Source organism: Carettochelys insculpta, chromosome 16 (assembly GCF_033958435.1).
Source record: "Carettochelys insculpta isolate YL-2023 chromosome 16, ASM3395843v1, whole genome shotgun sequence".
In the NCBI taxonomy this organism is placed as follows: domain Eukaryota; kingdom Metazoa; phylum Chordata; order Testudines; family Carettochelyidae; genus Carettochelys; species Carettochelys insculpta.
The window spans coordinates 33,310,855-33,337,614 of NC_134152.1; the positions used below are offsets into that span (position 1 = coordinate 33,310,855).

A 26,760-nucleotide genomic window follows, 5' to 3' on the forward strand; every position below is an offset into this window, starting at 1 on the left:
TGGATCAGTACAGCTTGGAGCTGGGGATGTGAGTGGTAAGCGAGACGCCTCCTGGGAAGGCTGGAGCAGGAGGTGACCCAGGTGGTGACCGAGAACCAGCAGCACTGTTGCATTGTGGGGGTTGGTTGTTTGTACAGAGGGGACGTTACATTGGATCCAGGCCCCTGTAATCCTTATTCCCCCACTCTTCACCGGCTTTCTTAGGAGCTTGTCTGGACCAGCTGTTTGTCCTGCTCTGTGTCCATCCTCTGAGCTGGCTAAATACCCTGGATAGTTCCTTTTCCTCCCAACCCTTCATCATGGGCACAATCTGCAAAACGGATGTAAGCCCACCCCCAGTCAGACACCTCCACTCCCAGGGGAGGTTGCATTTCTCACCCACTCCACCTCCACGTAAACAACAAGGCACAAGGCCACTGCACGTCCTGGGTGTGCCTTTCTCATCATCTACGCTTGATCCCCCCAAGGGCTGAGTGCTCTCAGGCATCTCTGTCCATGCTGAACATGCCCAAAGGACCCTCGTAGGGTCAAGCAAAAGCCTGATCGGGGACAGCTTTGTACGCGCTGAGACATCCCACAGAAAGAGCAAATATTTAGTTATCCGACAGCTGCTAGCAAGCGAGGTGATGCACCAGGCATGTTCCCACCACATCAGCAGCCTGGAACCCTGAGCCGCGGCAGCTTGCCTGAGAAACACACTGGTTCCTTGCTGGTCACCCATCAGACTGCAGTTCTGGCCTTGCCACTCTCTGGGCCTCCCTCCCAGAACAGCTGAGTGCCTCCTGTGCTGGTATGGATTGGGCCTTCGTTCCCTGTATGCTCAGCCCTTGGGTGGCCACCCAGGAGAGTCAGGTGCCACCCAGCTGATTAGCAGAACGCCGGCGGCCAGCAGCATACTTTTCTATTGTGGTGCAAGTCTGTGCATGCCTGGGTGCACATAACAAAGTTTATTCCACCCCACAGGGAAAAATACTAGAGGGAACATTGGCTTGGGCTGCCCAGTATCTCAGCAGGGGAGACAGAACTAGGACACACCATTTTCCAGAAGGGGAACCGAGGCAGAGTGAGATTATGTGACTTCCACAAGGTCTCATAGGGTCTGGTGGAGGAAGAACTCGAAGCTGGGCTGTCCTTCCTCTCTAAATTCTCTGTCTGAGTGCTCCATGCCCTGGCCAAAGCTTGTGGGATGACCTGGTGCCTCCTTCTTACTCCCAGGCTGCCCCTGTGCCATCCCCCATGACTCAGCTGGTTCTCTGGCTGGTCCTCGTGCTGCATTGCTGCAATTCACCCATTCAAACTCCTCTGAGCCCTAGCGATGGGGACCCCAGAGCAGCCCCTGCATGCAACACTGTCCCCAGCTCATTGGACAGAAAAGCCGGGAAAGAGCCATGCGACCGTCTGGGCCAGATCCCCTCTTGCCCATGCTGGGTGGGTCACGAGGGCCTGCGGGGCTGAGGCTCACTGAACTCAGGCTGGTCTCCCTCCAGTGTGATTTTGTTGGCAGAGGTGCCCCCAGACACTGGGGGGAGTGAGTGGTAGCTTAAGGGGGGGCTGCAGGCTGCCTGCTCAATGGGGAAGGCATGATGGCCGGGAAAGCTGGGTCTTTCTGACCTGGGACAAGGCTGCCGTCCCCCCAGGGTGATGCTGCTCCTTGGGTGGCTACTTTCACAGGCTTTTCTTGAGCCCTGAGACTGCAACAACAATGGGGGACCTGAGCACTCGGCACCTGTGAACAAGGGGCCCAGTCATGTGGAGCCGCACCCAGTGAGGTGCTGGGCCCCAGGAATGAAGCCCTGGGCTGGGGTCGGGCTGTTTAGCTCAGCTGATTTTTTTGCAGCTATGACTTGGCTGGTTTAAGAGAGACTCTGAATCTGTCCCTGCTGTCAATGGCAGATGCTTGGTTCTGGCAGAGACCTGGAAGATTAGCTGCTCTGGGTCTGCATTACGGGCGCTGCTCTTGAGTTGCTCAGGCCTGTGTCGCAGTTTTCCCAGCTGGGAAATAGGGACATTCCCTACATCTCAGTTTTCCCATCTGGGAAATGGGGCCATTCACGCAGCTGCCTTGTGAGTGAGACTGTGTGGGTGGGGGTGCCCTGTGCTTTGGAGGTGACAGTGCTGTCTGCGCCTCAGGCCTCACACACTGTGGGACTGTGCCGTCAACCCCCCTCTTCCGCTCACACCCCTGCACCTCTCTGCCCCGGGAGCTGCAGAATTGGTGACGGAGCAGTGGGACACTTGCCCGAGCGCTCTCCTCCCACTTGGGAGGGCAGTGCAGAGAGGTGCAGCCTGCAGTGCGTGGGACGCACTACGTGCTGGGGGAGGGGGTGTTTGTGTAGGGTTGCATGGCACGGCTGTCACTTACTTGTCTCTGTTTTTGAGGGGAATCAGGAATTTGGGGGGGGGCAGGGGGAAATGGCTCCTTCATTCTAGGACAGAGCGGGTCAGCGTGAACAGGAATGCACCACACGGCAGTGAGGGTTTAACAACGCTGCTGGCTCTGTAATGGAAGGAAACGGCGAGGCACCAGGCACCGATGGGCGCTGAGCCCATGGTGGTTGCTGCTGCTGCTGTCTCTGTAGGTACAGGGGCTGTTCCCCTTCTCCCCTCTGTTGTACTAACACGGGGAGCAGAGGACAGATGCCCGTCACGAGCAGGGCTCTGCGTGGCATTAGCCCTGGCTACAGCTGCGTCCTGCCAGGCTGTGACCCACAGAGGCGACGCATCCCAGCATGCAGTGCTCTCACTTCAGCCTGGTGGAAGGCAAGAGAGAACTTTGCATGCTGGAGCTGGGGTCTCCAGAGGAAGAAGGCTGAGGCAATGGAGAATACCAGCAGGGCCTGTTGGGAACAGAACCCCGGCCCTGCAGGGTGCAAGGACCGTGGGCTCCAAAATGCGTGTCTGGCGCTAACCATCCCCAGCGCTGGGGGAGTCTGGAGGTAGCAGGGGTGTTTGGACAAATCTCACAAACTTGGCTGCAGCTGGTCGTGTCTCTTCCTCTCTTGCAGGTCATTGTGCAAAGATCTCTCTCGGCAAAGAACCTGAGTCATGCCAAAGCCGGCTCCATCCTGGCTGGCTATCTGAAAATGCTGCCACTGGGGCTTATCATCATGCCAGGGATGATCAGCCGGGTTCTCTATCCAGGTGAGGGACAGGCACAGTAGAGGGGAAATGTCGGTTCAATAATGTGCCGCTCTCTGGGCAAAAGTTGTCACGGATCAGAGGGGAAGGCTGCGCTGCACAGCAGAGAGGATGGGGACAACAGGCTCTGCTGGGACATTAACCAGCCTGCAGGGCAACGTTCCCCGTAAGCTGGGAGTTTAGGCAGTTGCCCAGGAGAAATTCCAGTGGAGCTCAGCTAATTAGCAGAGCGCCTGAAGCTCGGTTTTGTTTCTGTCGTTGGTGCACATTTACACATGCCTTGATGCATGTAAAATTTATTCTACACCTGGGTGGAAAAGATTGGCGGTAACATTGACCTGGGATTTACCTTAGCATCCTTGGTGAAAAATTTTCCTTTCCCTCTCCTGGTCTGAGCTGTGCACCGTTGGGCTGCTCTCCCCGGCCCCAGAGGTGGCTGCATTGCAACGGTGGCCTCTGCGTGCAGCTAGTGAAATGCTCTGGGCTTTGGAAGGAGCATCTTGTTGTGCTAGAGCTAGCCTGTCTGGATCCCGACTGGGGATGTGGGTGGGGTGTCAGGGCTGCAGTTTAACTCTAGACCAGCTCTGCTTATGAGCCTTCGCCCCACAAAAGGTGCAAGCTTTGCAAAATTGCCTGATGGGGGCAGATTTTAGCAGCACCTACATGGGAGATAGGCTCTTTCCACTTCGGGGTTCAGTTTGGAACCCAACTGGACTGGCTGAGCTTGGGGATGCTGGATCCTCCATGCCCCAGTGCAGTTTGCACAGGGTCAGACGAGAGGGTTAATTTAGACCCATCACGGCCTATTAGGCCACATTCCTGTCAGGTGTAACCCTCCAATGAATGGCCCTGTGGAATCTGGGCCTCTCCCCATTACACCAGGGGTTATTTAGGCTTCGTAATGCCCTATTGTTTGTAAATGGGCTGGCAGAGGTCTCTCTGGTGTGCCTCGGAATGGTGATGACGTGACTCAGCGGTGGCTTTCCTTAAACCCTCTGGAGGAAGCTGCTGCAAAAATACGCAGCTACCTGGCCAGTTTGAAGCACGGTGGCTGGGGAGCAGGGCCAAAGGAGACTGCTCCACAGCAACGCCTGAAAAGTTTGGGCCCAGCCAGGGCTACCAAGTGCTGGGATTGATGAAGTCGTTGGCTGTTAGCTTGGCACCAGCTGGGCAGGAGAGGGAGGGCCAACATGCCTTGGGTCTGGGCTGGTAAATTTCGTTCCTTATAGACACATGGGTCTGGGCTGGTAAATTTTGTTCCCTATAGACACAGATTAGAGCTCCATTGAGGGAATTCAGTGGAACCCAGTGCTCCCTGTCAGCTGTGTCCTTGGGTGGCCGCTCAGGAGAGATTCAGCTGCTGCCCAGCTGAGTAGCAGAGTGCCTGCAGCCACCCACAGGGGGCAGCGTGCGTTTCTAGAGGCGGTGCACATCGGCACATGCCTGGTTGCACATAACAAAATTTATTCTACCCTGGTTGGAAAAAGTTAGCGGCACCCTTGTGCCAGCTGGGGATCGGGCCCCGCACGAGTGACTGCACTGGAAGGTGGGACGTGCAATCCTGCCGTAAGCTCCTTTTTTACCTCTGGGGACGGAAATGCGGCGAGCGTGCAGCTGGACAGGAGCACCTGGAGCACCGGTGGCTCAGCAGAGGGAGCATCCAGGCACTGCCCTGCCCAGTGGGAGCAGCTCTGCCCCACAAATGAAGCCAAACCCAGCGATGGGCACGCTCCCAGCTGTGACTGTGCAGAGGGAGTAGCTTGAAAAGTGCTGACTATGGAGAGTTGCAATGTTCTCCCGGGCAGGCCACCACCCCTATTTCACCGCACCGTGGCCGGGTGCCTGAGTCATGAGGCGTCCCGGTGCTTCTCCCTTTGCTGCTGATCGGTTTGTTGTAGCAGGAGCACAGCAGCCACCCTGGGAGGGACACGCCTGCATGTGCGAGCCCTGCCCCAACTGAGCTTCACACCACTGCCCCTGGCCTGGCTGCTCAGAGGGCCTTTTGCTGGAGCCAGAAATATGGCTGGGTGAAAAGCGTGCGTTTCTAGAGGCGGTGCACGTCGGCACATGCCTGGTTGCACATAACAAAATTTATTCTACCCTGGTTGGAAAAAGTTAGCGGCACCCTTGTGCCAGCTGGGGATCGGGCGGGGAGGGGGGCGTCTTTCTGCTCTGCCCCCAGACCCCCAGCTCCGCCCTGCACAGCAGCTGGGGTTGTAAGGCCCGGCTTGGGCTGCATGAGCTGTGCTAGAGGCAGCATGCGACACAAGGCAGTGCCACCGTGGTGGGGCTGGTAGGACGGTCTAGTCACCCCAGTACCTCCTTGAGGGTCCCCGGAGGAGCTGCACCAGGGCTGGCGTTATGGGTGGCCATGCAGACAGCCACCCCGCGGGCGAGGGGAGGGCCTGGGCTGCGAGGCTGCGGAAGGGAGCTCGGGGCAAAGGGGGAGAGGCAGCGCGGCTGCTGCTTGGGGGCCAGGTGAGAGGAGGGGGAGCAAGGGAAGGCAGCAGGGGTGGCGTGAGGGGTCAGGGGACTTAAGGTGGATGGGCGGGTAGTGAGGGGAGGCAGCGGAGGGCCGGGGCAATGGGGGGGTCGGGGGAGGCAGCGGAGGGCCGGGGGCAATGGCGGGGGGGTCGGGGGAGGCAGCGGAAGGCCGGGGGCCGTGTGTGGGGGTCGGGGGAGGCGGCGGAGGGCCGGGGGCCGTGTGTGGGGGTCGGGGGAGGCAGCTGAGGGATAGCAGTATGAAAACACAAGCTCTCCCTGGGCGCCCTTTTCCCTCCGGTCAGCCCTGAGCTGCGTGGGGAACCCGTCTGGGTTCTGGGGCTGAGAACAAAGGGACGTGCGGTGTGATGTGACCAGCCGTCCTACCTGCACGGCCGCGCTGGCGAGTGCCCCGTTCCCCTCCAGGACAGCGCGGGGGCCCGAGCCCGCTCTCAGCACACACCTAATCACCTCGGTGTCCTTCCTCCACCTCTGGGACGCCTCCTCCGAGCTCGAGCGTGGCAGCAGCTGCAGGCTCTCCAGGGGGCTGACGTAGGTGCCCCGGCTGATGTGAGGGTCGCTCATTTTCCTGTGCAGGTGCAGGGGCCCCCCGTTGGGGACGCAATCGGAGTTGGTTCTTCGGAGCGGCCCAAAGCGGCTTCTGCCCTCCCAGAGATCGTCCGAGGTGGAGGAGGCGTTGGAGGGGTGGTAGCTGGGGGTGGCGGAACAGCTAGAATAGCTTTCCTGGTCGCTGTCCGTCAAATAGGCCTCTTCCTCTTCCTCTCCCTCCAGCCCGTTCAGAGGACACGTGGCTGCTGCGTCCTGGGCTTCCTGCGTTACAGCCGCCTCCCTCCTCGACGGGCCGTCGCTGGCCAGTGTGGGGTTTTCCCCTGGTCCAGGAGCAGCATTCGATGGCTCCGCCTCCTGGTGCGCCTGCAGCGCGGTGCCCCCTAGCAGGCCAGCGCTGTCATTGCCGAGCGCGCTGTGTTTGGAGATAAAGTCCGTGACGTTGACCGTCCTCGGCCTTGGCACTGGCGGCCTGACGTCCGTCTGGGGCGTCTCAGCGGCTGGGGGCTGCATCGGGTGCTGGCTCACGGCTAGGACAGCAAGTGCTCCTGGCATTTCCTTCTCAGGACTCCCTGCATTGGGGCTTTCGACGGCAGCGGAAGCTGCCTTGGGTAGGGCTGGAGGGGCTGTTCTGTGCTCTTGGTCTCTCTTAGCGTCCAGCTCCCTGTTCTTTAGCATCTTCCTGTGCAGCACGTTGGCCTGGGAGCTATCGCAGACCTTGATGCGGTTCAGCTGGGCCAGCTTCACGTTCTTGATGCTGGGGTCGATGATGTTGATGTAGCCCAAGATTTCGCTGGGGTCTGGGTCTGGTTCCACCCACGTGGGTAGGTAGTCAAACATGTTGGCCTTCTCCAGGTTGAGGAGACCGGGATGGATGGATGGGACTTGCTCGGCGGCGTCGTTCGGCCGCTCGGCCCCTGGACCTTCGGGAAGGGCCTTGCCTTTGCTGGCCACCGCCTCATTTCGGCCAGCACCTGCTGGCCCCTCGGACGACGTCTTGCTGATCTGGTCGGCGCTCTTGGCCTTCACCAGGGCATACTTGGGGTTAATCAGCTTCTTTATGACGGCGTTGGCCGGGTTCACAGGGGTGACGGAAGGCAGGCTTACTGGCTCCGGTTCTGGCTCCTCACCCATGGGGATGGACTTCAGGCTGAGCCCCCGAGACATGAGGTACAGCTCCTGGAACTGCTTGTCGAAGGCTTCCACCACCTGCCCGGAGAGCACCGAGATGACGTTCCTGTCGGTCCTGGCTGCCGACCAGGTGAAGCTGGAGTGGAAACCAAGTGGAAGCTGTCTGAGTGCCCGGCAGCCAATGGACGCCTCGCCCCATCCCTCAGTTCTCCTGCTCCCTGGCTTGCTATTGGGAGCTGGGCCAGCAGGGTCAGAGAGCTGCCTGCCCTGCGAGTGCCTGGGCTAGTCTGGTCTGGGGACAAGAGCACGGCCTTAGAAAGAAGCCCTTGCCCAGTGGCATGGGAAAATGTTGGAGGGGGGGTGAAGACATCTCCCCCTTTCCCTGTCCCCCCGCAGCTGAGCCTGGGAGCAGAGCCCTCACCAGCAGCTGGGACCTGGGCTTGGGCCTGGCAGCAGAGCCCCTCGGCACACAGGGCTGGAAGCCAGGACCCCAGACCTGGAGCCAGCAGCAAAGCCCAGGGTGCAGAACCCCCAGAGAGCAAGGGGGCAGCTGGGTCCCCGGGTGTGGGGCCGGCAGCAGAGCCTGCTGCATGTGGGGGGAAAGCCAGGACCCTAGGTGCTAGGCTGCGAGCTCAGGGCTGCTGCAATTCCGCCTGCATCCCTAGTTCCCACACCTTGGCCCTCACACAACTGCCACCTAGTAGGAGCAGCAGGCTTATCTCGGGGCAAGTTGGGGGTGGGATGACCAGGAGTGAGAGGTGGAGCTTGCTGTGTATTGCAGGGGGAGGTTGGGCTCATTGTGTGTCCCAGGGGTGTTGCAGGCCGGGATTGGGGTGCAGTAGCAGGCTTCTGCATGCAGATCTCAGCAGGTTCCCCCAGGTGCATGAAGCTGGGTTCTCCAACCCTGTGCTGTCCTGAGCATCATAATTCGCAGCCTCTTAATAAAACACTTGCCTTACCCCCGGGTCCCTTAATGGCTCAGCAGGGGCTGACCCAGTCCAGCATGCTCGATAGGCAGGGAAGCAGCGCAAAGAGCTGTCTCCGGATTACCTGTAGGAGCCGCACATCGCCCGGTCCCCATCCACGAACATGAACTTCTGGGCTAAGGTGCCTTTGAACTTTGTGGCTGAACGGGTGAAAAATTCTGTTCCCCCCGTGGTGCGGATGCGGAGATTCTGCAAGACAAAAGCAAAGCAGCGGGTTGGAAGAGCACCCTGTGTCCGGATGAAGAGGAGGCAGTGCAGGGAGAGGCTCAGGGCTGCCTCAGAGGACTCCAGTTGAGGGCTGAAGACTGGTCCCTCTTCCTGCTGATTTGCTGTTTATAAAATGCCCGTTCCCATTTCCAGGACACTCTTGGCCAGCGTGGGCTTGACTCTGCTCAGCTGCACTGTTAGAACTCTGGATCTGCTACTCAAGAGACTCCAGCTTTGGGCCTGACTACAACATCAGGGGCTCATTCACCTGCACGTCTCCCATGGTGATATCTGCCATCAGGTGCCCACAGTGCCTCCCGCCACATACAGTGGCCAGACGGGACTGTCTCTACGCAGCAGAATAAATGGACACAAATCAGACATCCGCAACGGCTACGTGCAACAACAGTAGGAGAGCACGTCCGTCTCTGTGGCCTCTCAGTAACAGATTTAAAAGCGTCCATCCTTCAACAAAAACACTTCCAACACAGACTCCTCAGAGGAACTGCGGAGCTGCAGTTCCCTTGCGCACTTGACATTATCAATCGGCATTTGAACAGGAGTGGGAATGGCCAGCTCACTACAAAAGCAATTTTCCCTTTCTTGGTATTCACACCTCCTCACCAGCTCTTGGGAGTGGGCCACATCCGCCCGGACTGAACTGGCCAGGTAAGCGCTGATCCTCCACTTGATAAGGTCACTCCCTGCTTCCCATGGGCTGGTGTAATTATGCCAGCCTCTCTCCTTGGGTTTTGCCCACAGACGCTTATGCCCACATAAATCTGTCTGTAAGGTGCTGCCAGATGCCGTGTTGTTCCTGCTGACGGGGGCTCTGGTTTCACACCACCATCGCTGGTGCTGAATTTGGCCCCTTGCCCCGCTAAAACAGCATAGCCCTTATCTTCAAAGCTCTGCCCAGATCTTTGCCTGGACAAGGGCCAGCCCTGCACTAGCTCTGATGGATTACCCATAAAACATCAATCAACTTAGCTACGTCACTGAGGGGTGTGAAAAAGTCGCGCTTCTCAGCACTGCAGTAAAACCAGCCGGACCCCCAATGTTGCCACAGCTAGAGTTCTTCAGTCACTGGATACCACCCTGCAGAGAGGAGGGATTCCCGCTGTGCATGGGAACTCCCCTTCCCTCGATGCAGGAAGTGACTACGGTATGACACGGTTGCAGCAGCGCCTGGTGTGCAGGCATGGGCTCAGACAGTGTTATCCTCTGTGCTGAGAAGGGAGCAGAGACATAAGGCCATTAGCTGCCTTGCTCCTCAGTGAGTCAGTGGCTTGTCTGGGACTTGCATTCTGGCGTTTGCTGCTTCCCCCAAATACCTAGCACGCTTGGAGGCCAATTTCCTGCCTTCTGAGGATTGCTGCTGGATGGTCCCCTTTTCACAGTCACGTGCTGGCTGGAGCTTGGGGTGGGCTCCGCCATGCCGTACAGAGGGGGTTTCACACTCATGTGGATAGAGTGGGACCTGCCTCGATATAACTGGCCGGCGATTAACTCGTGGGGAAAATGCTCGTGTGGACTTACCCCGAGAGATGCTGAGCAGACTCCAGTGTGCTTTGAGGTGCCTGCACGGCCGGCTCACTGGCAGCTCAGGATGAGACTTAAACATCTTGCTCTTTACATTTCCACATCCAGCAAAACAAGCGAGAAGCCGACCTCATTCCCTCCCCAGATCCGGGGCATTCTTGTTAAGCTAACCTACCATAACAGCCCATTAATCCAGCTCCTCCATCATGGTCAACCCTTTTCAGAAATTCACTATCTGCTGCCAGATAACATCCAGCAGAACAAACCACCGAGGGCTCAAGGTAAGTTTCATTTTCTCTCCTCCTCCCTCGCCTGCACCAGCTGCTTTAAGTAAGATCTGTTGATTTAATCGGAAGAACACAAAGCGAACACGCACAGGGATGGATGACTGATCAGAAAACACAATTGCGACTTCTCCCAAGGCCTGAATCACTCTGCAAACACTCAGCAGTTGCTTAACAAATTGTCTGGTGTTCCCAAGCCCGGGCCTTGTTTTCCAGGAGCACTGAGCACGGAGCCTGCTTGTTAGACGCTGACATAACAACTTGCATTTCTTCAGCACCTGTTATCTCGCATGATCCATCTCCAAGCACTTTCCACATAGCGTCTGAGGCTTCTGGTGTGTCCCAACTGCTTTACCCCATTCCGCCGACTGACTCCCAGGGGCTGTCTACATGGCTGCTGGGAGCCTGCCTCCCAACCAGCGGTCTCTCTCATTTTTCCCCCTCCCCAACCTTATGCGGCATAAATTTTATTGTGTGCACTGAGGCATTGCGGATGGGCACCACTAGTAGAAACACGCTGCTGACTGGGTGCTCTGCTGCTCAGCTGGGTGGCATTTGACTCTCTTCTGGGCGGCTGCCGAAGTTCCCGGCTTACAGGGAACACGGCTGCCAACCAATGTTCCCGCTAATCCTTCCCGTGCCTGTGTGGAGTTTTTCCACCGTGTGCAGAATAATTTGTATGTACGAATACGCACCACTAACGGAAACCAAAATCCAGCTGTGGGCGCTCTGCTAATCTGCTGGCCGGCATTTGAGTCTCTCCCGCATGACGGGTTTGACATTTAACTGTCGCATGGCCCAGGAGATGTCTGGGAACCATGTCCACCAGCAAGCCCAGCCGGCTGCTGTGCAGGGTAGGAGAGCACCAGGCACCTGTCAGAAAGCGTCGCTGTGTTGTCTGCATAGCCCGGAGCTTCCCTCTCTCTCTGCATGTACGTCCCTGGGGGCTCTCTGGCCAGGGCTCCCCTTAATTTTTTCCCATCAATGGGCAGAATAAATTTTGTGATGTGCCCCAAGGCGTCTTACATGGCCCACCAGCAGAACCACCTGCTGCTGCTGCTCAGCTGGCTGGCCCCCCCCCAGGTGTTCAGCTTACAGGGAGCACTGCCTCTGTCCCACGCACCACTCTCCTGCTAGCCCTATGGTGGGGAGGTTGCTCCTGCTGTGTTTCTATAACTGCCCACAGGTGGGCTCAAACCTGGGCCCTTAGGAGCTCAGGGCTGGAGCCTCTACAGCTCGAGCTAAAAGCCCCCTGGCTCTCAGCTGAGGCTGCAGAGGAGATCCATTCTCCCTGCATGTAAGTGGTCTAGGTGCCACTCCGAGGGGCAGCGAACCTCCCCGCTAGGTGCGTGGGTTACATTTACACCCTTACTGTGGGCCAGCTCAAGGCCCTTGGTCGTCCAGTCGGGCAGCTGCGTGATGGCTGGAGCCACGTGGCTGCATTCCACAAGGCAGACGGCCGCCCTGGCTCTGCCAAGCCAGGCAAGAGGCAGGGCAGTTTACAGCCCGGTGGTTGAAGTACAGCCTAGGCGAGGTGTCAGCCGGCCTGAAAGTGAAACCAGGCCGTTCCCAGGCACCGAGTTTGCAATAACAGCCACACACCCAGCTGGTGCGTTGCAGCTTTTGATCGTTGCTCTGGAGGGAGGGTCAAAGGTGCACCCCGTTGGCTTGAGTCACTGCTGGGAACACCTCCCCTGCACCCTTTGCCATCACACAACGCTGGCCCTCTTGGACGGGTTGCTGTAACCCGTGAGCCTGGGGAGCTCTGTCCAGGGGGGGCAGACCTCTGGAGGTGGCACCTGCAGGAGCCTTCTCACCCAGCAGATCCCTGACCTGGGGTGTTCAGGGAGCTTCCGGAAGGGAGGCTGCCAGCTGTGCTGGAGATCAGGGGCGCAGAAGTGCAGCTGATGGACTAGCCAGAGAGCTCCTTAGCGGTGCATCACAGGTCGTTGTGGCACTGTCTGATCTCTGCCCCGACAACGTCCGCCGACACGGCAGCGCAGCACCTAGACAAGAGCCGTGGCGATGTATGGCCCACGTTCAACCCCCACCGCCACGTGGGCCTCGCGCATCCCTGCCTGTTCTCTGCGGGCGGGGGGGCGGTTGTTCTGCCCCCGATGGTGGGGCTGCTTTGATGTGGTATAAATGCCCACAAGAGTGATCGATCATCTGCAGGGCACGGGGCTGGGGGCAGCCCACGTGGCAGCTGGATTTAGCACAGACGCCGCCCAGAGAGCCTGTTGTCAGGGGCTGGTTACAAGCCGAGTTTCTCCTTTTAAAAGCCGGGGACAGGCTGGGGACATCAAAGCCAAGTCACTGTCTGCCTGAGTGTCCTGGGTGAATACAGCCTGCACCTTCCATTGGTACCCTCTCCCCATCGGCCCACGTCTGATCAGCGCATGTGGGTGCACGTGCATGGGTGTGTGTGTGTGTGCGTGCATGGGTGTGTGTGTATGTGCGTGCATGGGTGTCTGTATGCGCGTGCATATCCATCCCCACCCCACCTCCTTGCTGTTGCGGGGTGCAAAGGCCTCCCTTGTTGTCTTCTCGTCTCTTCTCATGCCCCTAGGCTGCCCCAGAGCCTGGCTGGGCAGGACCATGTGTGTGGGCCGGGAGACACGATGGATCTTCCCTTGCAGAATGGCTGGGTCCGGGGGACTGCAGAGACAGCTCCGTCCATTAGGCTGCCCAGCACCGTGGGGACCCTGGCGGAGGATTCCTAGCCCTGCCCCCTGGGTTCGCCGGTGCCCAGATCAGCTCTGTGGCCTGCATGGAGTGAGGACGCAGGGTGGATCAGGCCTTCTGTGCCAACGCTCCTTGCTAACTTCTCCACCCTGCCTTTCGCCCCTCCTCCAGCAGCCGCCGGGACTTACGCATGCTGCTGATTGGGACAGCCTCCCTCCAAGACCCCTGTGCCCAGAAGAGACCCCCTGGCCTATGGACTCCAGCCTGCCAAACACCCCCTTCCCTGCAGCAGAGAGCAGCCCCACCTGCCTGGGACGTGGCCTGTGCCTGGGGCCTTCCTCGCGCTATTGTTAATTTGCATTTGTGCCCAGCCATGCGGCAATATCAGCCACTTCCTGGACAGGTCCACTCAAGGGCCGGGGAGGAGGTCTGGATAGAAAACCGTGTGACAGCATCCTGAGGCCAGTCCGTCTGGTGTCTTCTCTCCAACCCACCCCCTCTGGGTTTCTCCCCAGGCCTGGCTCCTTGCCGGGCCTCACTGGGCAGCCAAGGCCTGGCCGACAGCTTAGGCCTTGTCTCCCAGACAAACCGGCGCTGATTTCACTCGGCTGCTGCCCCCCCCATGATGGGCACCCTGAAACCGAAAGGAGAGCGGAAGCTCTGATTTAACAACCACCCTCGCGCCAATCAGGAGATCTCCCAGCGCACTGGGAAGGCAGGCGGCATCGCTATCCCCAGTTTCCAGCTGGGGAAACCGAGGCACTATGCAGGGCAATGATTTTGCTCAAGGACAGAGGAAAGCCAAGGACAGCAGAATTGAACTGCAGCACACTAGCCACTAGGCGCCACTGCCTGGCTTAGCCGGCACGCCCCTTCCTTTTACACCCACACTCCCATCCCCGTGTGGGGCTTGGCGGGGGCTCAGAAGCACTTACTTGGGATCTGCGCTCCGTCTATGCTGGGAAGGAAATGGGCATTAGACGTGCTTGGGGGTCCCCTGGGACCCCTCCTGTCCCTGCTTTCCGCTCCCTCCTGAGCCAAGGCAGAGCTCCGAGAACCGTTTGCGGCACCGTCGGCTTCTCTGCCTCGGAGACGGTAATGGCCGGCACTGTGCGCGTGGAGGCTTGTGAAATCCCAACCAGCATGGTCTCAGCGGCTGAGGAGGGGCCTTTGTTAGTCAGCTGTGGGCCCTGCTGTGGCGTCCCACGTGCGAGGCAGCTCCTTGTTCCAGGCTGGTAGCCTGGAGGCGTGCGAGAAACGTGCTGGCCAGGCCACTCACTATTATTAACACCACGCTGGGCTGCAATTCGGTGCCGGTGCCATGGGCCTGGTGCTCCTGTACCTGGAAGTGCGCGTCACCCCTCAGCCTGGGCCACGTGTGCCGTCCCCATTTTGTGCATTTGCTGTGCAGCCACGGAAACCAGGGGAGAGGCCAGGCTGAATCAAGGCTGATTCTGTAGCCCAGCTTCCGGCTGGCTAGCCCGGCTTGGCAAGGGCAGATGTTTAGCCTAGACCCACGCACTGCACGGCGCCCCGCCTGCTCTGCCCAGCTCACCTTTAGGTGGCCAGTGTGCATCTGGGCTCGCTCACACATCTGAAGGAAGTATTTCACGTTGGTCTCGTCCACGATGATGTAGACGCCGACCTTCCGCTTGAAGCCGGCCTCCAGCAGGTCCTTGAAGATGTCGACGTCCGTGAACATGTCCATGACCACAGCAATGACCTGCAAGGGCAGAGGAGAGTGAGTTCAAATGGGCAGGTCGGGCTAACCTGTCGTGCGTTGCTTTCCTGACTGACCCCTGCTGTTCTGCATCAAGTCAAGGCCAAAAGTGTTGGTAATTATAGCAGCCACACGCCCCAGTCGTGGCCCAAGTCCCCATTGCGCTAGGGGCTGTACAAACACAGAACAGAAAGCTAGACCTGTCTGCTGGGATCCCTGGGACAAGGCTAGTTGTGCGCAACATTTCCTAGTCCTCGGTGTAGCTGTACGGGTGCTGCCAACGTATTTCTAGCCCTCTAAAGGCAGCTCTCTGCTAGACCTGAAAGTCGATCCTAGGTACGCAGTTCCAGCTACAACAATTGCATAGCTGGAATCGACTTATCTGGGATTGATTTATCTGGTCTAATAGTTCGGTTTTGTGCGTCCCTACTAGGCGCATGAAATTGAACTCTGGAACGTTGACCCTGCCTGGGTCAGTCTCCCGGGGGAGTGTAGACGTACCCTAATGGAGTGTGAGATTTGCAGCCCCGTCCCTCTGACTTCCCCACCCCAGCAGTCCTTGGTTTTATCTGCCTCTGCCCTGACACCGGCGGTGTAGGATTCTGCAGGGTGCTAGGAACTGAACTGCCAAAACCAGGGGTCAGCGACCCCCCGCACGGGTGCCAAGAGCGCCAGACCAACCGATTTCCATCGGCACGTGAGGCGGGAGCTCAGCTCCTCCCCCATGCAGCCGGGAGCTTGCTGGAAGCCAGGCCGCCTGCGGGTGAACAAAAGACCAGCTAATGCTCCCCATCACCCTCGAACCGGTAAAGCTCTGCGCCTTAACGTATTTATTAACAAAGCTGTTGTAAGTAGGACTATCAGTGACTTTCAAAAGTGTCCCTGGCACTTGGCCTTTACCCGGGGTCAAGAGGTCACATTTCAGCCCTCCGCCTTGGAAGGGTTGTTGACCCCTGGCCAAGACCTTATGCTCTGCCTGGGACACAAACCCACTGGGCTCACTGAGCGAGGAGCCTGGCTTTCCTTGGCAGGGAGCCGCATGGAGCAGGGGCCAAGACCAGAGGTGCAAATGAACTTGCATCAGGAAAGCAGGGGACAGGCACCAGCTCAGGGTCCTGATCCTGCAGGTGTGCTAACACTGGTACCTTTACTCAGGGAAGCAATCCCACAAAAGTCAATGGAGCCACTCCTGCATGCAGGGCTCTGCAAGAGCAGGAGCTTACTCAGCTATGCACACTCACAACAGGCCCTGAATGTTCAGCCCCTGCCAGGAGCACTCTGTAACCCTGCCTGAGATTGCATTTTAATGGATCTTCGGGCCAATGTACTGGGTCACAGCTGCCAGCTAGGGAGCCTGGCCTCTTGAGCCTCCCGTGTTTTCACCCCCCGGCTGGGCCAAGATGGCAGCTTTCCCACATGCTCTGCAGAGAGAGAGAGAGATACTAGGCCCACCTCAGAGAAGCCGGTATGAGAACCTGGGTCCTTTAGCTCCTAAAGCACCAGCCTCTCCCACTTGAGCCGAACACCCACTCTGTTCCCTTCCACAGGGCAGTTAGTGCCCTTTGAAAAGCCCCTGTGCTTTGATTCCACTCCCGTGTCTCCCTTGGACAGCAAACGTCCATGCCAAGAACGACGGTCACCCGCTCCCAAGCATCTCGGCAGCACCTTCCATGTCCACCCTGTACTAACCCTCCTGCTGTACTGCATCCGTGCTGCAGGGCATGCAAATAGACTTCTGGGGTTTTCGTCTTAGTGTCGTCTGGACCTGCATCCCGGCCCCAAGCAGGGTCCTAAGAGCAGCCGGTGACTTCTGAGGCTTTGGAGATGGGTGGGGTTAGCCTCGTTTTACGGACTGGCACACTGAGGTGCAGACTCTGCTGAAGTCAGTGGCCAGGATCTCACCCAGACAGTTTGCACGCCTGGCCCGAAGTCACTGGGATGGGCCAGGAGCAGGGTCCCTCTAATTTTTTTCTGTCCAGGGGAAGAATAAATTTTATGTGCACCAAAGCATGTACAAATGTGCACCACTGGACAAAACACACGCTGCCCACTGTGAGCACTCTGCTAATCTGCTGGGCAGCACCTGAGCCTTTCCTGCCCGGCTGCCCAAGCACTCAGCTTACGGGGAACACTCAGGAGCAGAACCCCAAAGTCCTGACTCCCCTTCTCCTGCTGTGACCACCTGAGAACAGACACCAGGAGCCCTGGGACTCCCGTTCCCTCAACGGCCTCTGTTTTAGCTAGTGGAGTGTCGCGTGAGAAGCTCAGGTGTCTGGTTCTTTTGGCAAAGCTGCGTTTCCTTGTGTGAAAGGGGCAGGCTTGACGCTTCTCTGCAAATACTGAGATGCCTATAACCTAAGGCTATCAGAGGGCAAAGCATTATTCCTCCTCCAAGAAGCAAAGTCTCCTTCCATGTGTTAATTACTCATTCCAGTCTAGGCTTCAGTACTGTGCGCAGCTTCCTAGATGGTCAGTTTCATGGCTTGTCCCGGTTGGGGGGGTGCACCGTTTCCACAGCACGGGGGGGAGCACGACAGTTAAAAGAATTAGGAAAACATGACCATAAAGCCATAAACCCTGGCAGGAGGACACAGGGTGATGTTTCCCAACAGGTGTGCTGTCAGGGCCAAATAGGCGTGCGGTGGCATTTTTTTTTTTTAAAAACAACACATGAGAAGAAAAACACCTTCCCATGTGTTTTGGTCTGTGTCAGAGCTGGGCCCTCTCATGATTAACTTTGTGGCACAGACGGCACATTGCAAGGGTGGTAATCGGCTGGCACCTGGGCAATACGAGGACGAGCTGATTTGGAGACAGTCTGGGGGTGAGGTTCCTGGTGATGAAAAGCACTGAGGTGTACCCAGGCAGAGAACCAGTGGGGAGCTGAAGAGTTCGGGCCGGAGGTTAGATCTGCAATGACTTTTGTTTTTAAAAACTGGCTCGGTTGCAAACCGACTGCGTTGCTCCCAAGCTGCTGGCAGCTTGTCAGTTACCTGGGATTACTGCTGATTACTCCCTTAGGTCAGGTGATGTGACGGAGGAGGATAGATGCACTTTGGCTGCTTGGGACAGAGACCCTGGATACAACCAACTGTGTCTTTTTGGTTCCTCCGAGCTGGCTGTTTAACTAAAGCATGGCCTGGCTGCTGGAGTCACCTCCTTCTGCCTCGCCTCTTTAGTTGATACGACCCACTATGGTATGCCGGTTAGGACAAGCGTTCCCTCTCTGCTGACCACTTGTGCAGCTGCCCAGGAGAGAGTCAAAGGCCACCCAGCTGATTGGCAGAGCGCCCAGAGCTGGCAGGACGTGTTTCTATTTGTGGTGCATATCACACTCGCAGCAGTGTGCATAACAAAATGTATTCCACACATGGATGGGGAAAAAAACTAGCAGGAACGCTGGTTAGGATGTCATTCCCTACGTGCAAAGAAGCGTGCCTGTGAGCACCCTGGAAAAGACTCACGGGGGAGAGCGGGGGTTCAATCCCTGCTGGCTCAAACAGAAACTGAGAGGTTGGGAGAGAAATTATCTCAGGGTCAGTGTTGCCTGTAAGCTGGGCGCTTGGGTGTCCACGCAGGAGAGTTTCAAATGCCACCAGCTGATCCTCCGCACAGCACCTGCAGTGAGGTGTCTTGCTTCTACTGGTGGGGCACGTGGATGGAAAAGATTAGAGGGAGCATTGCTGAGGGCCCAGTTCTGCACCTAGGGGGCACGCGCCATAATCCGGCGTTTGCATGAGCTGCCATCGCAGGGGATGACTATCGAGCCGGAGCAGGGCTGAGCTGTCCGTGTGATGCTGTTAGCTGTGTGTGTGTGGCGTGACTGTGTCCATAGCCAAATGCCGACCTCGCCCTGGCTCCAGGCCTGGCATTTGAGCTGAGATGTTTGCTGCAGTGCTGGGCCTGGGCGAGTGAGATTTCCTGTTCCTTTCTTGGAGGCGCAAGGGCAGAGCAAGCAAACAGTGCGCTGGGCCTGCTGGTTGGTTTGCTGGGTGGGTGGGAAAGGCAGGGCTGGGCTTCACCTCCAGAGCAGTGACGCCGGGTGTTTAAACGCAGTGTCCTTTTATGCACAAAAGCAGCAAGGAGCTAGCCGTTCACTTCCTGCGACCCGTGGGCGCTGGCTGAGCCCTGCTGCTGGGCTGGGGAGAATTTCCTCGGCCCTGGCATTGCACAGGGCATTCCCGCGCATGGCCACTCACAAACTCCTGGTGCAAGGGCAGGGGCGTGTCTGAGGGGTGCGTGTTAGTAGCTTCAAGCCCTGCAAGATTGCTGTGCTCAGGGCAGCCCTTGGCCTCAGGAATCCTTGAGCATTTGGTTCGGCACCTGAAGGGCTGGGAAGGCACAACGGGGCCTTACAGTCCCATTTGCTCCCTTCCCCCAGAGCCTTTGCCGACACTGGGAATTTGCACCATCCCACAGGGCCTGGTCACAGCGCTGAGCTCGGTTAGGGCGACCATCCATCCTGTTCTTATGGGGACAGTCCCCTATTTAAGCCGTCTCACAGGCATCCTGACTCTTTAAAGAAAATAGGCAAATTGTCCCCTCTTCTCCCTGGCACCTGTGTCTGGGGGTGGCAGCCTCTCCTGCCAGGGAGCTCCTTCGCTGGGGGGCTGCACTGTGCCCCAGAGCTCTGCACCTTGTGGCAGCAGTTCCTGCTGCAGGGGGGTTCCTCTGTGGGGCAGCTGCCCCATTCCCTGGCACCCCACAGTGGCAGCTCCTGCTGCCGGCAAACTTCACAAGAGGGCGGCTGCCTCGTTCCCCGGTGCCCTACATGTAGAGGAGGCGGCTCCCGCTGCCAGAGAGCCCCTCTGCGGGTCGGCTGCCTCGTTCCGCAGCCTCCTACACCTCAGGGAGGCAACTCTGGCTTCATTCCCTTCCCCTCCCCACCACAGGAGGCTTTTGAACACCCCCCACCAGGAGGTTCTGCAGCCCCCATCCTCCACTCCCCTTCATCCCTGGTGCCTCACCCTGGAGCAGCAGCCCCCATCACTAAGGAGCCCCCACACGGGACTGCAGCCTGACCTCCATCCCCGGAGGCCAACGTCCCTTGTTTGCCGTAGGGCAATGGGGTCACCTTCAGCTTGGTCCAATAGCAGTCAGTGCTCGTGGGCTTAGTGACCTGCTGGCTTTGCAGGGCCCAGGGAAAGCACAGCCTCATGCCAGCAGGCGTGTATTAAACAGCCCAGCCATGCAGAAAAGTCATGCAGGGAGGCTGCCTGCGTGTGGACGTGTAAGTACGCGGGCACTCTGGATTAGCCCCATGCGCTAGCCCCGTGGCCAGCCTCTGAGCATGCCAGCCCCACGTGGGGCACAGAACCCTGCAGTGGGGGCTCTGGGGAAAGTCCCTCTCACCCCCTACTCACTGCCTGATCTGTCGTCCCCCTCTGCTCACTACCCCACCGTTTATTGTGCGGCGCGGAGGTGCTGGAGGCTGAGTTTGCCACGAGGCTTTGCATGCTGCCTGGAGACAGGCCGCTCTTCCCCTGGCATGCTCGGTGGTTCTCACGCCGTCGCTTTGGCTCCGGACGCAGCACGGCGATGGAGAGTCACGTGGCTCCTGGGGGTCTGCTCTGGGTCGTCGCTTCGCTCTCTGATTCCCGGGAGGCTCGGGGGTTGTAACGGCCTGTGCCAGCTAGAAAGGGGGGTACCTGGTGTGATGCAGGGTGGGGCTCTGATGGGAGACTACTCACCTGAGCTGGGCAGTGAGTGTTTGCTGGTATGGGAGCATGAGGGCTGTGCACCAAGCCCCCCCGTGGAGTTCCTGGAACGCTTTCCGCAGAAGGTGGAGTAGAATCGGAACGACTTGTGTATAACACCCTTCGTCCACAGCCAGGCAATTAATTCAGCATCGCACCACCTCTGGCAGGCGGGGAGGGTTGGTTCTTGTCATGGCATAGATTAGCAAACCGAGGCTGGAACGCTTAAGTGACTGGATTGCACAGGCTGACCTGATCGCCACACCTTGGCTGTGCTGTCCAAGCCACGCTCCTGGGTGGAGTCTGTTCCACTTTCTGAATGGGACTCTGTGCCGGAACGGGATTCTGCCTGCGACGGCCAGGGACTGGCCTTTCTGTTCCTTCGTCTGCCTCTACCTCCCGGCCCTGCCAGCTCGTCTGGCTTCATTGTAGGCCTGCCGGGTGCAGGAGCGTTTGAAGGGTCACTCAAAGAGACGCCGGAGGGAGAGACTTGCAGCGGAGCTGGCCTGCCTGTGTCCACACTTCCTCCAGCGGGGCCTTTGCCACCGACTCTCAGGGGAGCAGAAAGAGACCAAGCTCGAGCAGGTTTGACGCAGCTGGAACTCCGCCCCCTGCTCATTGTTCCAGCTGGAGAACGCTGGTCCCTGGGCTCATGTGCTCGTGCCTGTTAGTTCTGCAGCCAGTCGGGACGGTGGGGGCACTGCGGCTTTTCTTGGGGAGTTGCCCAGGGGCAGATAAGAACAGGAGGGGCCCTGGGACAACACAGTCCTCAGGGGCCCCCGCAATATACAGAACTATTAATGTAGCGCCATTATTTACGCTTTAAAATCTAGTCGTGCGTATAACCTGTGCTGCCTGATAGAATGACACTTACAGTTTGTCCCATTCAAGCAAATGGTTTAAACAAAATGGAGTTATGGAGCCTGGGGGCCCTGGAGCAAGTGCCCCTTTTGCTCTTATGTGAATCCTCGGGCTCCTTAGCTTCTCTTTGCCTGCGGCTGCCCTAGGAGGACAAAGGGGAGGAGTGAGAGGGCAAACAAGGGGTTACGAAGACAGACTGAGCAAATAGCCAGGTGGCCGCTGGACAGAGGCGGCAGCTCCCTGGCTGTACTTTGCCTCCTCAGCAAGGACATTGCAGGGATCTCGGAAACACTGCCTCCCACCTGCCTGCTGGAGAGCTTTGCCTGCAGAAGCCAGGAGAGATGGAGCAGCACTCCCAGGAGTGGGGTCTGGGCTTTCGCTCACTTCCAGGGCACTGTAGGATGTGTTTGAGCCTGTGCCCACCCCTCTCTGCCCTGTTGGCTGCTATGATCCACTGAGCAGGGAAACAGAACACAGAGTCTCTTGTTACAGGCATCAAAATGGACGTTTCCCCAAAAGCAAGTGAAAAGGGTGTTCTCTCTGCTCATTTACCTGGCCCTTAGCAAAGTTCAAAGCCCTGTATGAACTGCAGTAGATGAATCTGCCCATGTCCTGGGCACTGGGCATAGCAGGATGATTGCTCCCATTTTACAGATGGGGAAACTGAGGCAGGAGGGTTGCCTGCCTGACTGCAAGGACACAGAGCCTCCTAGCTGCTGTTGACTTCAGCGGGATAAATGGAGTTATGACCATCAGGCTGTGAATGACTCACTGCAGGATGTGTTGTGTCTCGCTGTCAGAGCCATGGTTAGAACATAGGCACCAGATCTCCATTCACTCACAGCGATATGAATCAGGAGTGGCTCCAGCCCAGTTAATTGAGATACATGTGGTAAATGAGGCCAGAGTCAGACCCTGCAAAGTTTCCAGGCCTGTGTTATTCCAGAGCCAGAACCTTCTGTGTCTTAATCGCAGCTCTGATGCTGGTTTCCCCTGGGGCTTTGGACCAGTCCCGTTAGGCCCCTGAGAGTGAGAGGTCTGTGTACCTTTGAGGTCATGGGCCTTAGCCTCTCTGTTTCACCTCCTTCCCATGCAGCCTGAGAAGCCCTGGGAAAACGGGGATGCAGCCTTGGTGGTTAGCTGCAAAGGGTTTAAGAATGAAGTGAGTGCTGGGGAAGAAAGGATCGCTCACAGAAACCCTACACAATCCAGGTCCCTTTAGTGGCTGTGGCCATGGGCAGTGGAGCTGTGGGCTAATCCACTGGGCGGCACCTGAATCTTTCCTGGGTTTCTGCCCAAGCGCTCAGCTTACAGGGAAGGCTGGTCCTGGCTGGGGTGTTGATGCTCTGTATTATCTCTGCTGTGTGTAGGCAAATCTGCCTTGGCAGGAGCTTGACAGGAGCCTTTCTCTCCCTGCAAAGGCAGAGACCTGCAGCAAAGGTGCTCCGGGTTTCCGAGTGAAAGACGAAGTCCAAACTCCAAACATCTCAGCACGTCCCGGCCGCCATTTGCCTTGTCCAGGGTCACTCACTCTGCCCTGCTGCGGATAGCAGGGAAACTGATTGCCTTGGGGAGTGGCCTCCGATGGGGAGCGGTGGGTTAGAACGCCGGGTCCTGGACAACATACTGCAGGGAACAAGCAAACTCAAGCTGCTAAGGCAGCGAACCAGGGCTCACAAGACCAGCTTCGTAGAGTCAAGGCCAAGAGGGACCCAGAGATCCCCTGGGCTTCCCTCCTCCCTCTTACAGGTCATTCAGCATCACCCGGGGTATGTCTACACTTACTGGAAGATCGACTCTTTCAAGGTCCATCTTCCAGGGTTTGATTGAGCATGCCGAGCCGGGACGCGCTCAGACTATCAGGGCTCGCCAACCGGCCCTGGTACTCCTCATTCTCATGAGGAGTTGGGGAGGTGGATGGGTGTTTCTCCCTCTGTGTGGATGGCCAGAGAAATCGATCTTCGATAGGCTGATTCCAGCCACGTAGTTGTCAGAGCTGGAACTGTGCATCTGAAATCAACTTTTAGGTGTAGTTTGGCCTGGCCCCAGGTACCCCTCCATGGCGCTCAGTAACGCGTTTGGCTAAAGGACGTCATCCAGAAAGGACACCCGTCCCCACCGGACAAGTTTTGTTTCTGCCCTGGACTTGCTGTGGCACGTGGACAAGTCACGGCGTTGCCCCATGCCTCAGTTTCCCTTTGCACTCTCTTGTCTTTGGCTTCTAACTGCTTCAGTAAGGGATTTTCTCTCACTGTGCGTTCACGTGCCTGGCATGTGGTGGGGTGGGGGCTCACCCTCAGACCGGAGCGCCGGATGCTTCTGCAATACAGCTGGTACATGACAACGATGAGAGTGACGGGGTGTTGGCAGGGGCCTGGTGAGATGGCCAAATAACCAAGCAGTTCCTTTCCCTGTGTCTGTGATCGTTGGGAAGCACAGGGTCGGTCCCAAGGGGAAGCCCGTTGAAATCAGCATGAGCAGGGCGGAAATTCAGCGACTGTTTAACCGGCAGATAATGAAGTCCTGTGCCCTGGAGGAAGCAGGAGGCCCTTTGTGTGGATTATTGCCATTCCTGGGAATGGGAGTGCCTGCACGGCGCCCTGGCTGCTCCCCCAGCTCCAGAGAAAAGTCTTTGCCCCTTGCCTTGTGCAACTCCGATAATCATTTACTGCTCTGCAAAGGGACCAGTCACTGTTGCCGTTCTGACTTGGAAGCATTTTGCACTTGGTGTAAAAGCACCAGGCTGGTTACAAGGCAGTGGGGAAATGGACTCTTTACACAAAGCCACTTTCCTCTCTCTTTGCCGCTGTGCAGTGAAAGCAGAGCCCCCACCGAAATTATTTCAACCAGGTAAGAGACCTCCCTAGTGGAGGAGAGACCTAGGTCCAGGTCCAGACTGTCTCTACTCCACTCCAAACGGATCCACAGTGGTATTTAGAACATGCGGCTGTGCAGCATTTTTGGATGGAGAAGGTATTGAGAAACACTGGGGTGTTTAGATCAGTTTCCAGCTCACGGTCTGTCTAATGGCCATGCCCGAGTGACCTACAAAATCCATAACCACCCAGCACAAGAGAAGTCAGACTCATTTCTGGGTTTTTGGATCAGCAGGTGAACTCTGGGATCATTTTTTTTATAGGGGAAATAGGAGTTATTAACCTACTTTCTGGCTCATCAAAGACCAACATTTGGGCCTGCTACCTGTTAATTAATGAGCATCTATTATCAGCCCAGAGTAAGCACACAAGCAGAGAAATAATACGTTGGGAAAGCTATAAGTGGAATGACTAATGTTAACCACATCTGTCCCTTCTCCGGCACCTTTCATCAGTGGCGTATATGTTCTGCAAACAGTAGTTAATTGAACCTCACAACTTCCTTTGCAGGTAGATATAAAGTTGATTATACTAGACAAGAGCCAAATGGGAATTTCTCAAGCAAACTCTCAGGGCAGAAAGCACTGTGTGTGGTTTTCGTCCAGGCCAGCATTTTCAATACGTTTCTGATGTCCGCTCTGAGGGAGCCAAAGCCTTGTGAAATAGAATTCCCCTAGTCCAGATGGGAGCACTGGTTCACCGCAGGGTGTTCAGCTGTTTGCGATCAGACTCTTTTAAGAACCGTCCGTGGGATTTCAGTGCCATGGACTGCTGTAGCCCTGGCGTGTTCTTGAACTTGAATCCTGCCCTAAAACTTATCTGAATATTGCTTCTGTCTCGTGTCTGTATTATCCCCATTGTACAGATGGGAGGACCGAGACACAAGATCATTCACCAAGTCACTAGAAATGTCGGGAAGAGAAACAGGGGTCCTGCATTCCTTTGCTTTCTTCACTAGGAATCAGTCCCATCCAGGGGCAGGACCAGAGCTCAGGAGTCCTGAATCCCTAACTTCCGCTCTAACCACTTTCTCTCCTGTTTATAAGTACGTCATCCCTAAACTCAACAAAATGTTTAGCCATGTAGGTCCCAATCCTGCAAACATGTACATGGGGGCTTAATTTAGTCCTGACTCCTTTCCCATAACCACTAGACAACCTTGCTTGCACTTCGCACACGCTGGGCTAGCTTTCCAGGGGAGTGCATCCCTGTCATCAGACTGAATCAGCACAGACAGATGGACTTAGCCCTGAACAAGCTCCTGGGAGCAGTACTGTAAATAGCTGGAGCTCATTTTGAGAAGGCGAGTTGCTTCCCCCTCCGCCAAAGGAGATTTCGCCAAGTTCAGGTTGAGCCTCTCTAGTCTGGCGCCCTCGGGACCTAACTGGTGCCGAATTTGCCAAACCGCAGGTGGTCAGTATTGTCTAGCAGCATTACCAACACTTCCACTGCTCCTAGAAGACATTTAGGGTTAAATTACAGCTAAATAACAGCACCAAACACTGAGAAGCCAGGGCGGGTGGCTGGAAACAGACTTTACGGGATTGCGCGAAATGTGGTCAGACTCATGATAAATGGACATCTGGCTAACTGCAATCATGCTGGCCTATGATTGTTGCTGGACCAGAGAGTGCTGGATTAGAGAGGTTCAGCCCCTAATAAAACCCCAGTGGAAGAGGTGAATGGCCACCAGGCTGCCTAAGAAGCAAGCAAACTAAGCTGTGCTTATGTGTGCCAGTCGGAGCCTTCCTCTGCAAGGATCCCCAAATGGCTTTGCTCTTCTGAACCCGACCAACAGCCCTGGCGCTTTGCTTGGTTGTTGGGATTTTGCTGTCTGGTTTTTTAGCTCTGAACGGGCCAAACATGCTCAGTCTCCAAACTGCCGCAGGGATCAGGTTTTAGTGCTGAGTCTGCCAGGGAAAGAAATGCAGTTGTGCTTCCCAGCTGCTTACGAGCCAGATGGAGGGCAATGCCCTCCCAGAACATGAAGCAACAAGCAGTCAGCAGGAGGCCGTCATGTTGGATGTAATAGGAAATTCCAGATGATGTAGGTAAAATGCCTGGTAGCACTTTTTCCGTTTCATCCTTAGTCGACACAGATGATCTAATGACACCCGGATAGAGCCAAAACCCCCCCTAAAGATTGAACCCAGCAGCTGTGGGGATGGAGAAGACAAGATCTGGCCTGACCAACTTTGCAGAGAAAGCAACTGAACAGCCGCTCTAAAGCCGGGGGTGCTACAGTCTTGTACACCGAGAGCAGGCTCAGAGTCAGAAACGGTAGACGGCCCAGAGAAATGCAGGTGTACATACGCGTGGGGACATCCCCTCACTTTTGGATCCCTCAGCAGCCCCTTCCTTGCTCGGCTGCAACAACAGCCCAGGGGCTGCGGGATAGAGACAGGCTCCTCCATCTGGGGAAGAAGGAAAGGCCCTCCCCTCTCCAGCCCAAGCAGGCCGAGGCCCAGCGCCAAGCAGCTCTGTTCTCCAAAGCTCATCATGAGCGAGAGGCTTGCAGGCCGGTCGGAGACAGCTCCTGGCAAGGACTGATCGCAGCACACCTGAGACAGCCAGGCCCCGGCCGCA

The 26,760-nt window shown here is 57.1% G+C and overlaps 2 protein-coding genes across 2 annotated transcripts in view; one reads left to right on the forward strand and one right to left on the reverse strand.

The window, feature by feature from the left end:
- The window catches only part of SLC5A10 (solute carrier family 5 member 10), a 75,495-nt gene that overhangs the window by 21,685 nt on the left and 27,050 nt on the right, over positions 1–26,760 (forward strand). Inside the window, exon 9 of the mRNA XM_075010794.1 lies at positions 3,006–3,141. Within this exon, the coding sequence (XP_074866895.1) occupies positions 3,006–3,141 (136 nt within the window). The remainder of the gene's footprint in view (positions 1–3,005; positions 3,142–26,760) is intronic.
- FAM83G (family with sequence similarity 83 member G) overlaps positions 1–26,760 on the reverse strand; it is a 29,450-nt gene that overhangs the window by 471 nt on the left and 2,219 nt on the right. Inside the window, exons 2-5 of the mRNA XM_075010795.1 lie at positions 14,577–14,744; positions 8,368–8,492; positions 6,781–7,453; positions 4,968–4,980 (exon numbers count right to left, since the gene is read on the reverse strand). Of these exons, the coding sequence (XP_074866896.1) occupies positions 4,968–4,980; positions 6,781–7,453; positions 8,368–8,492; positions 14,577–14,744 (979 nt within the window). The remainder of the gene's footprint in view (positions 1–4,967; positions 4,981–6,780; positions 7,454–8,367; positions 8,493–14,576; positions 14,745–26,760) is intronic.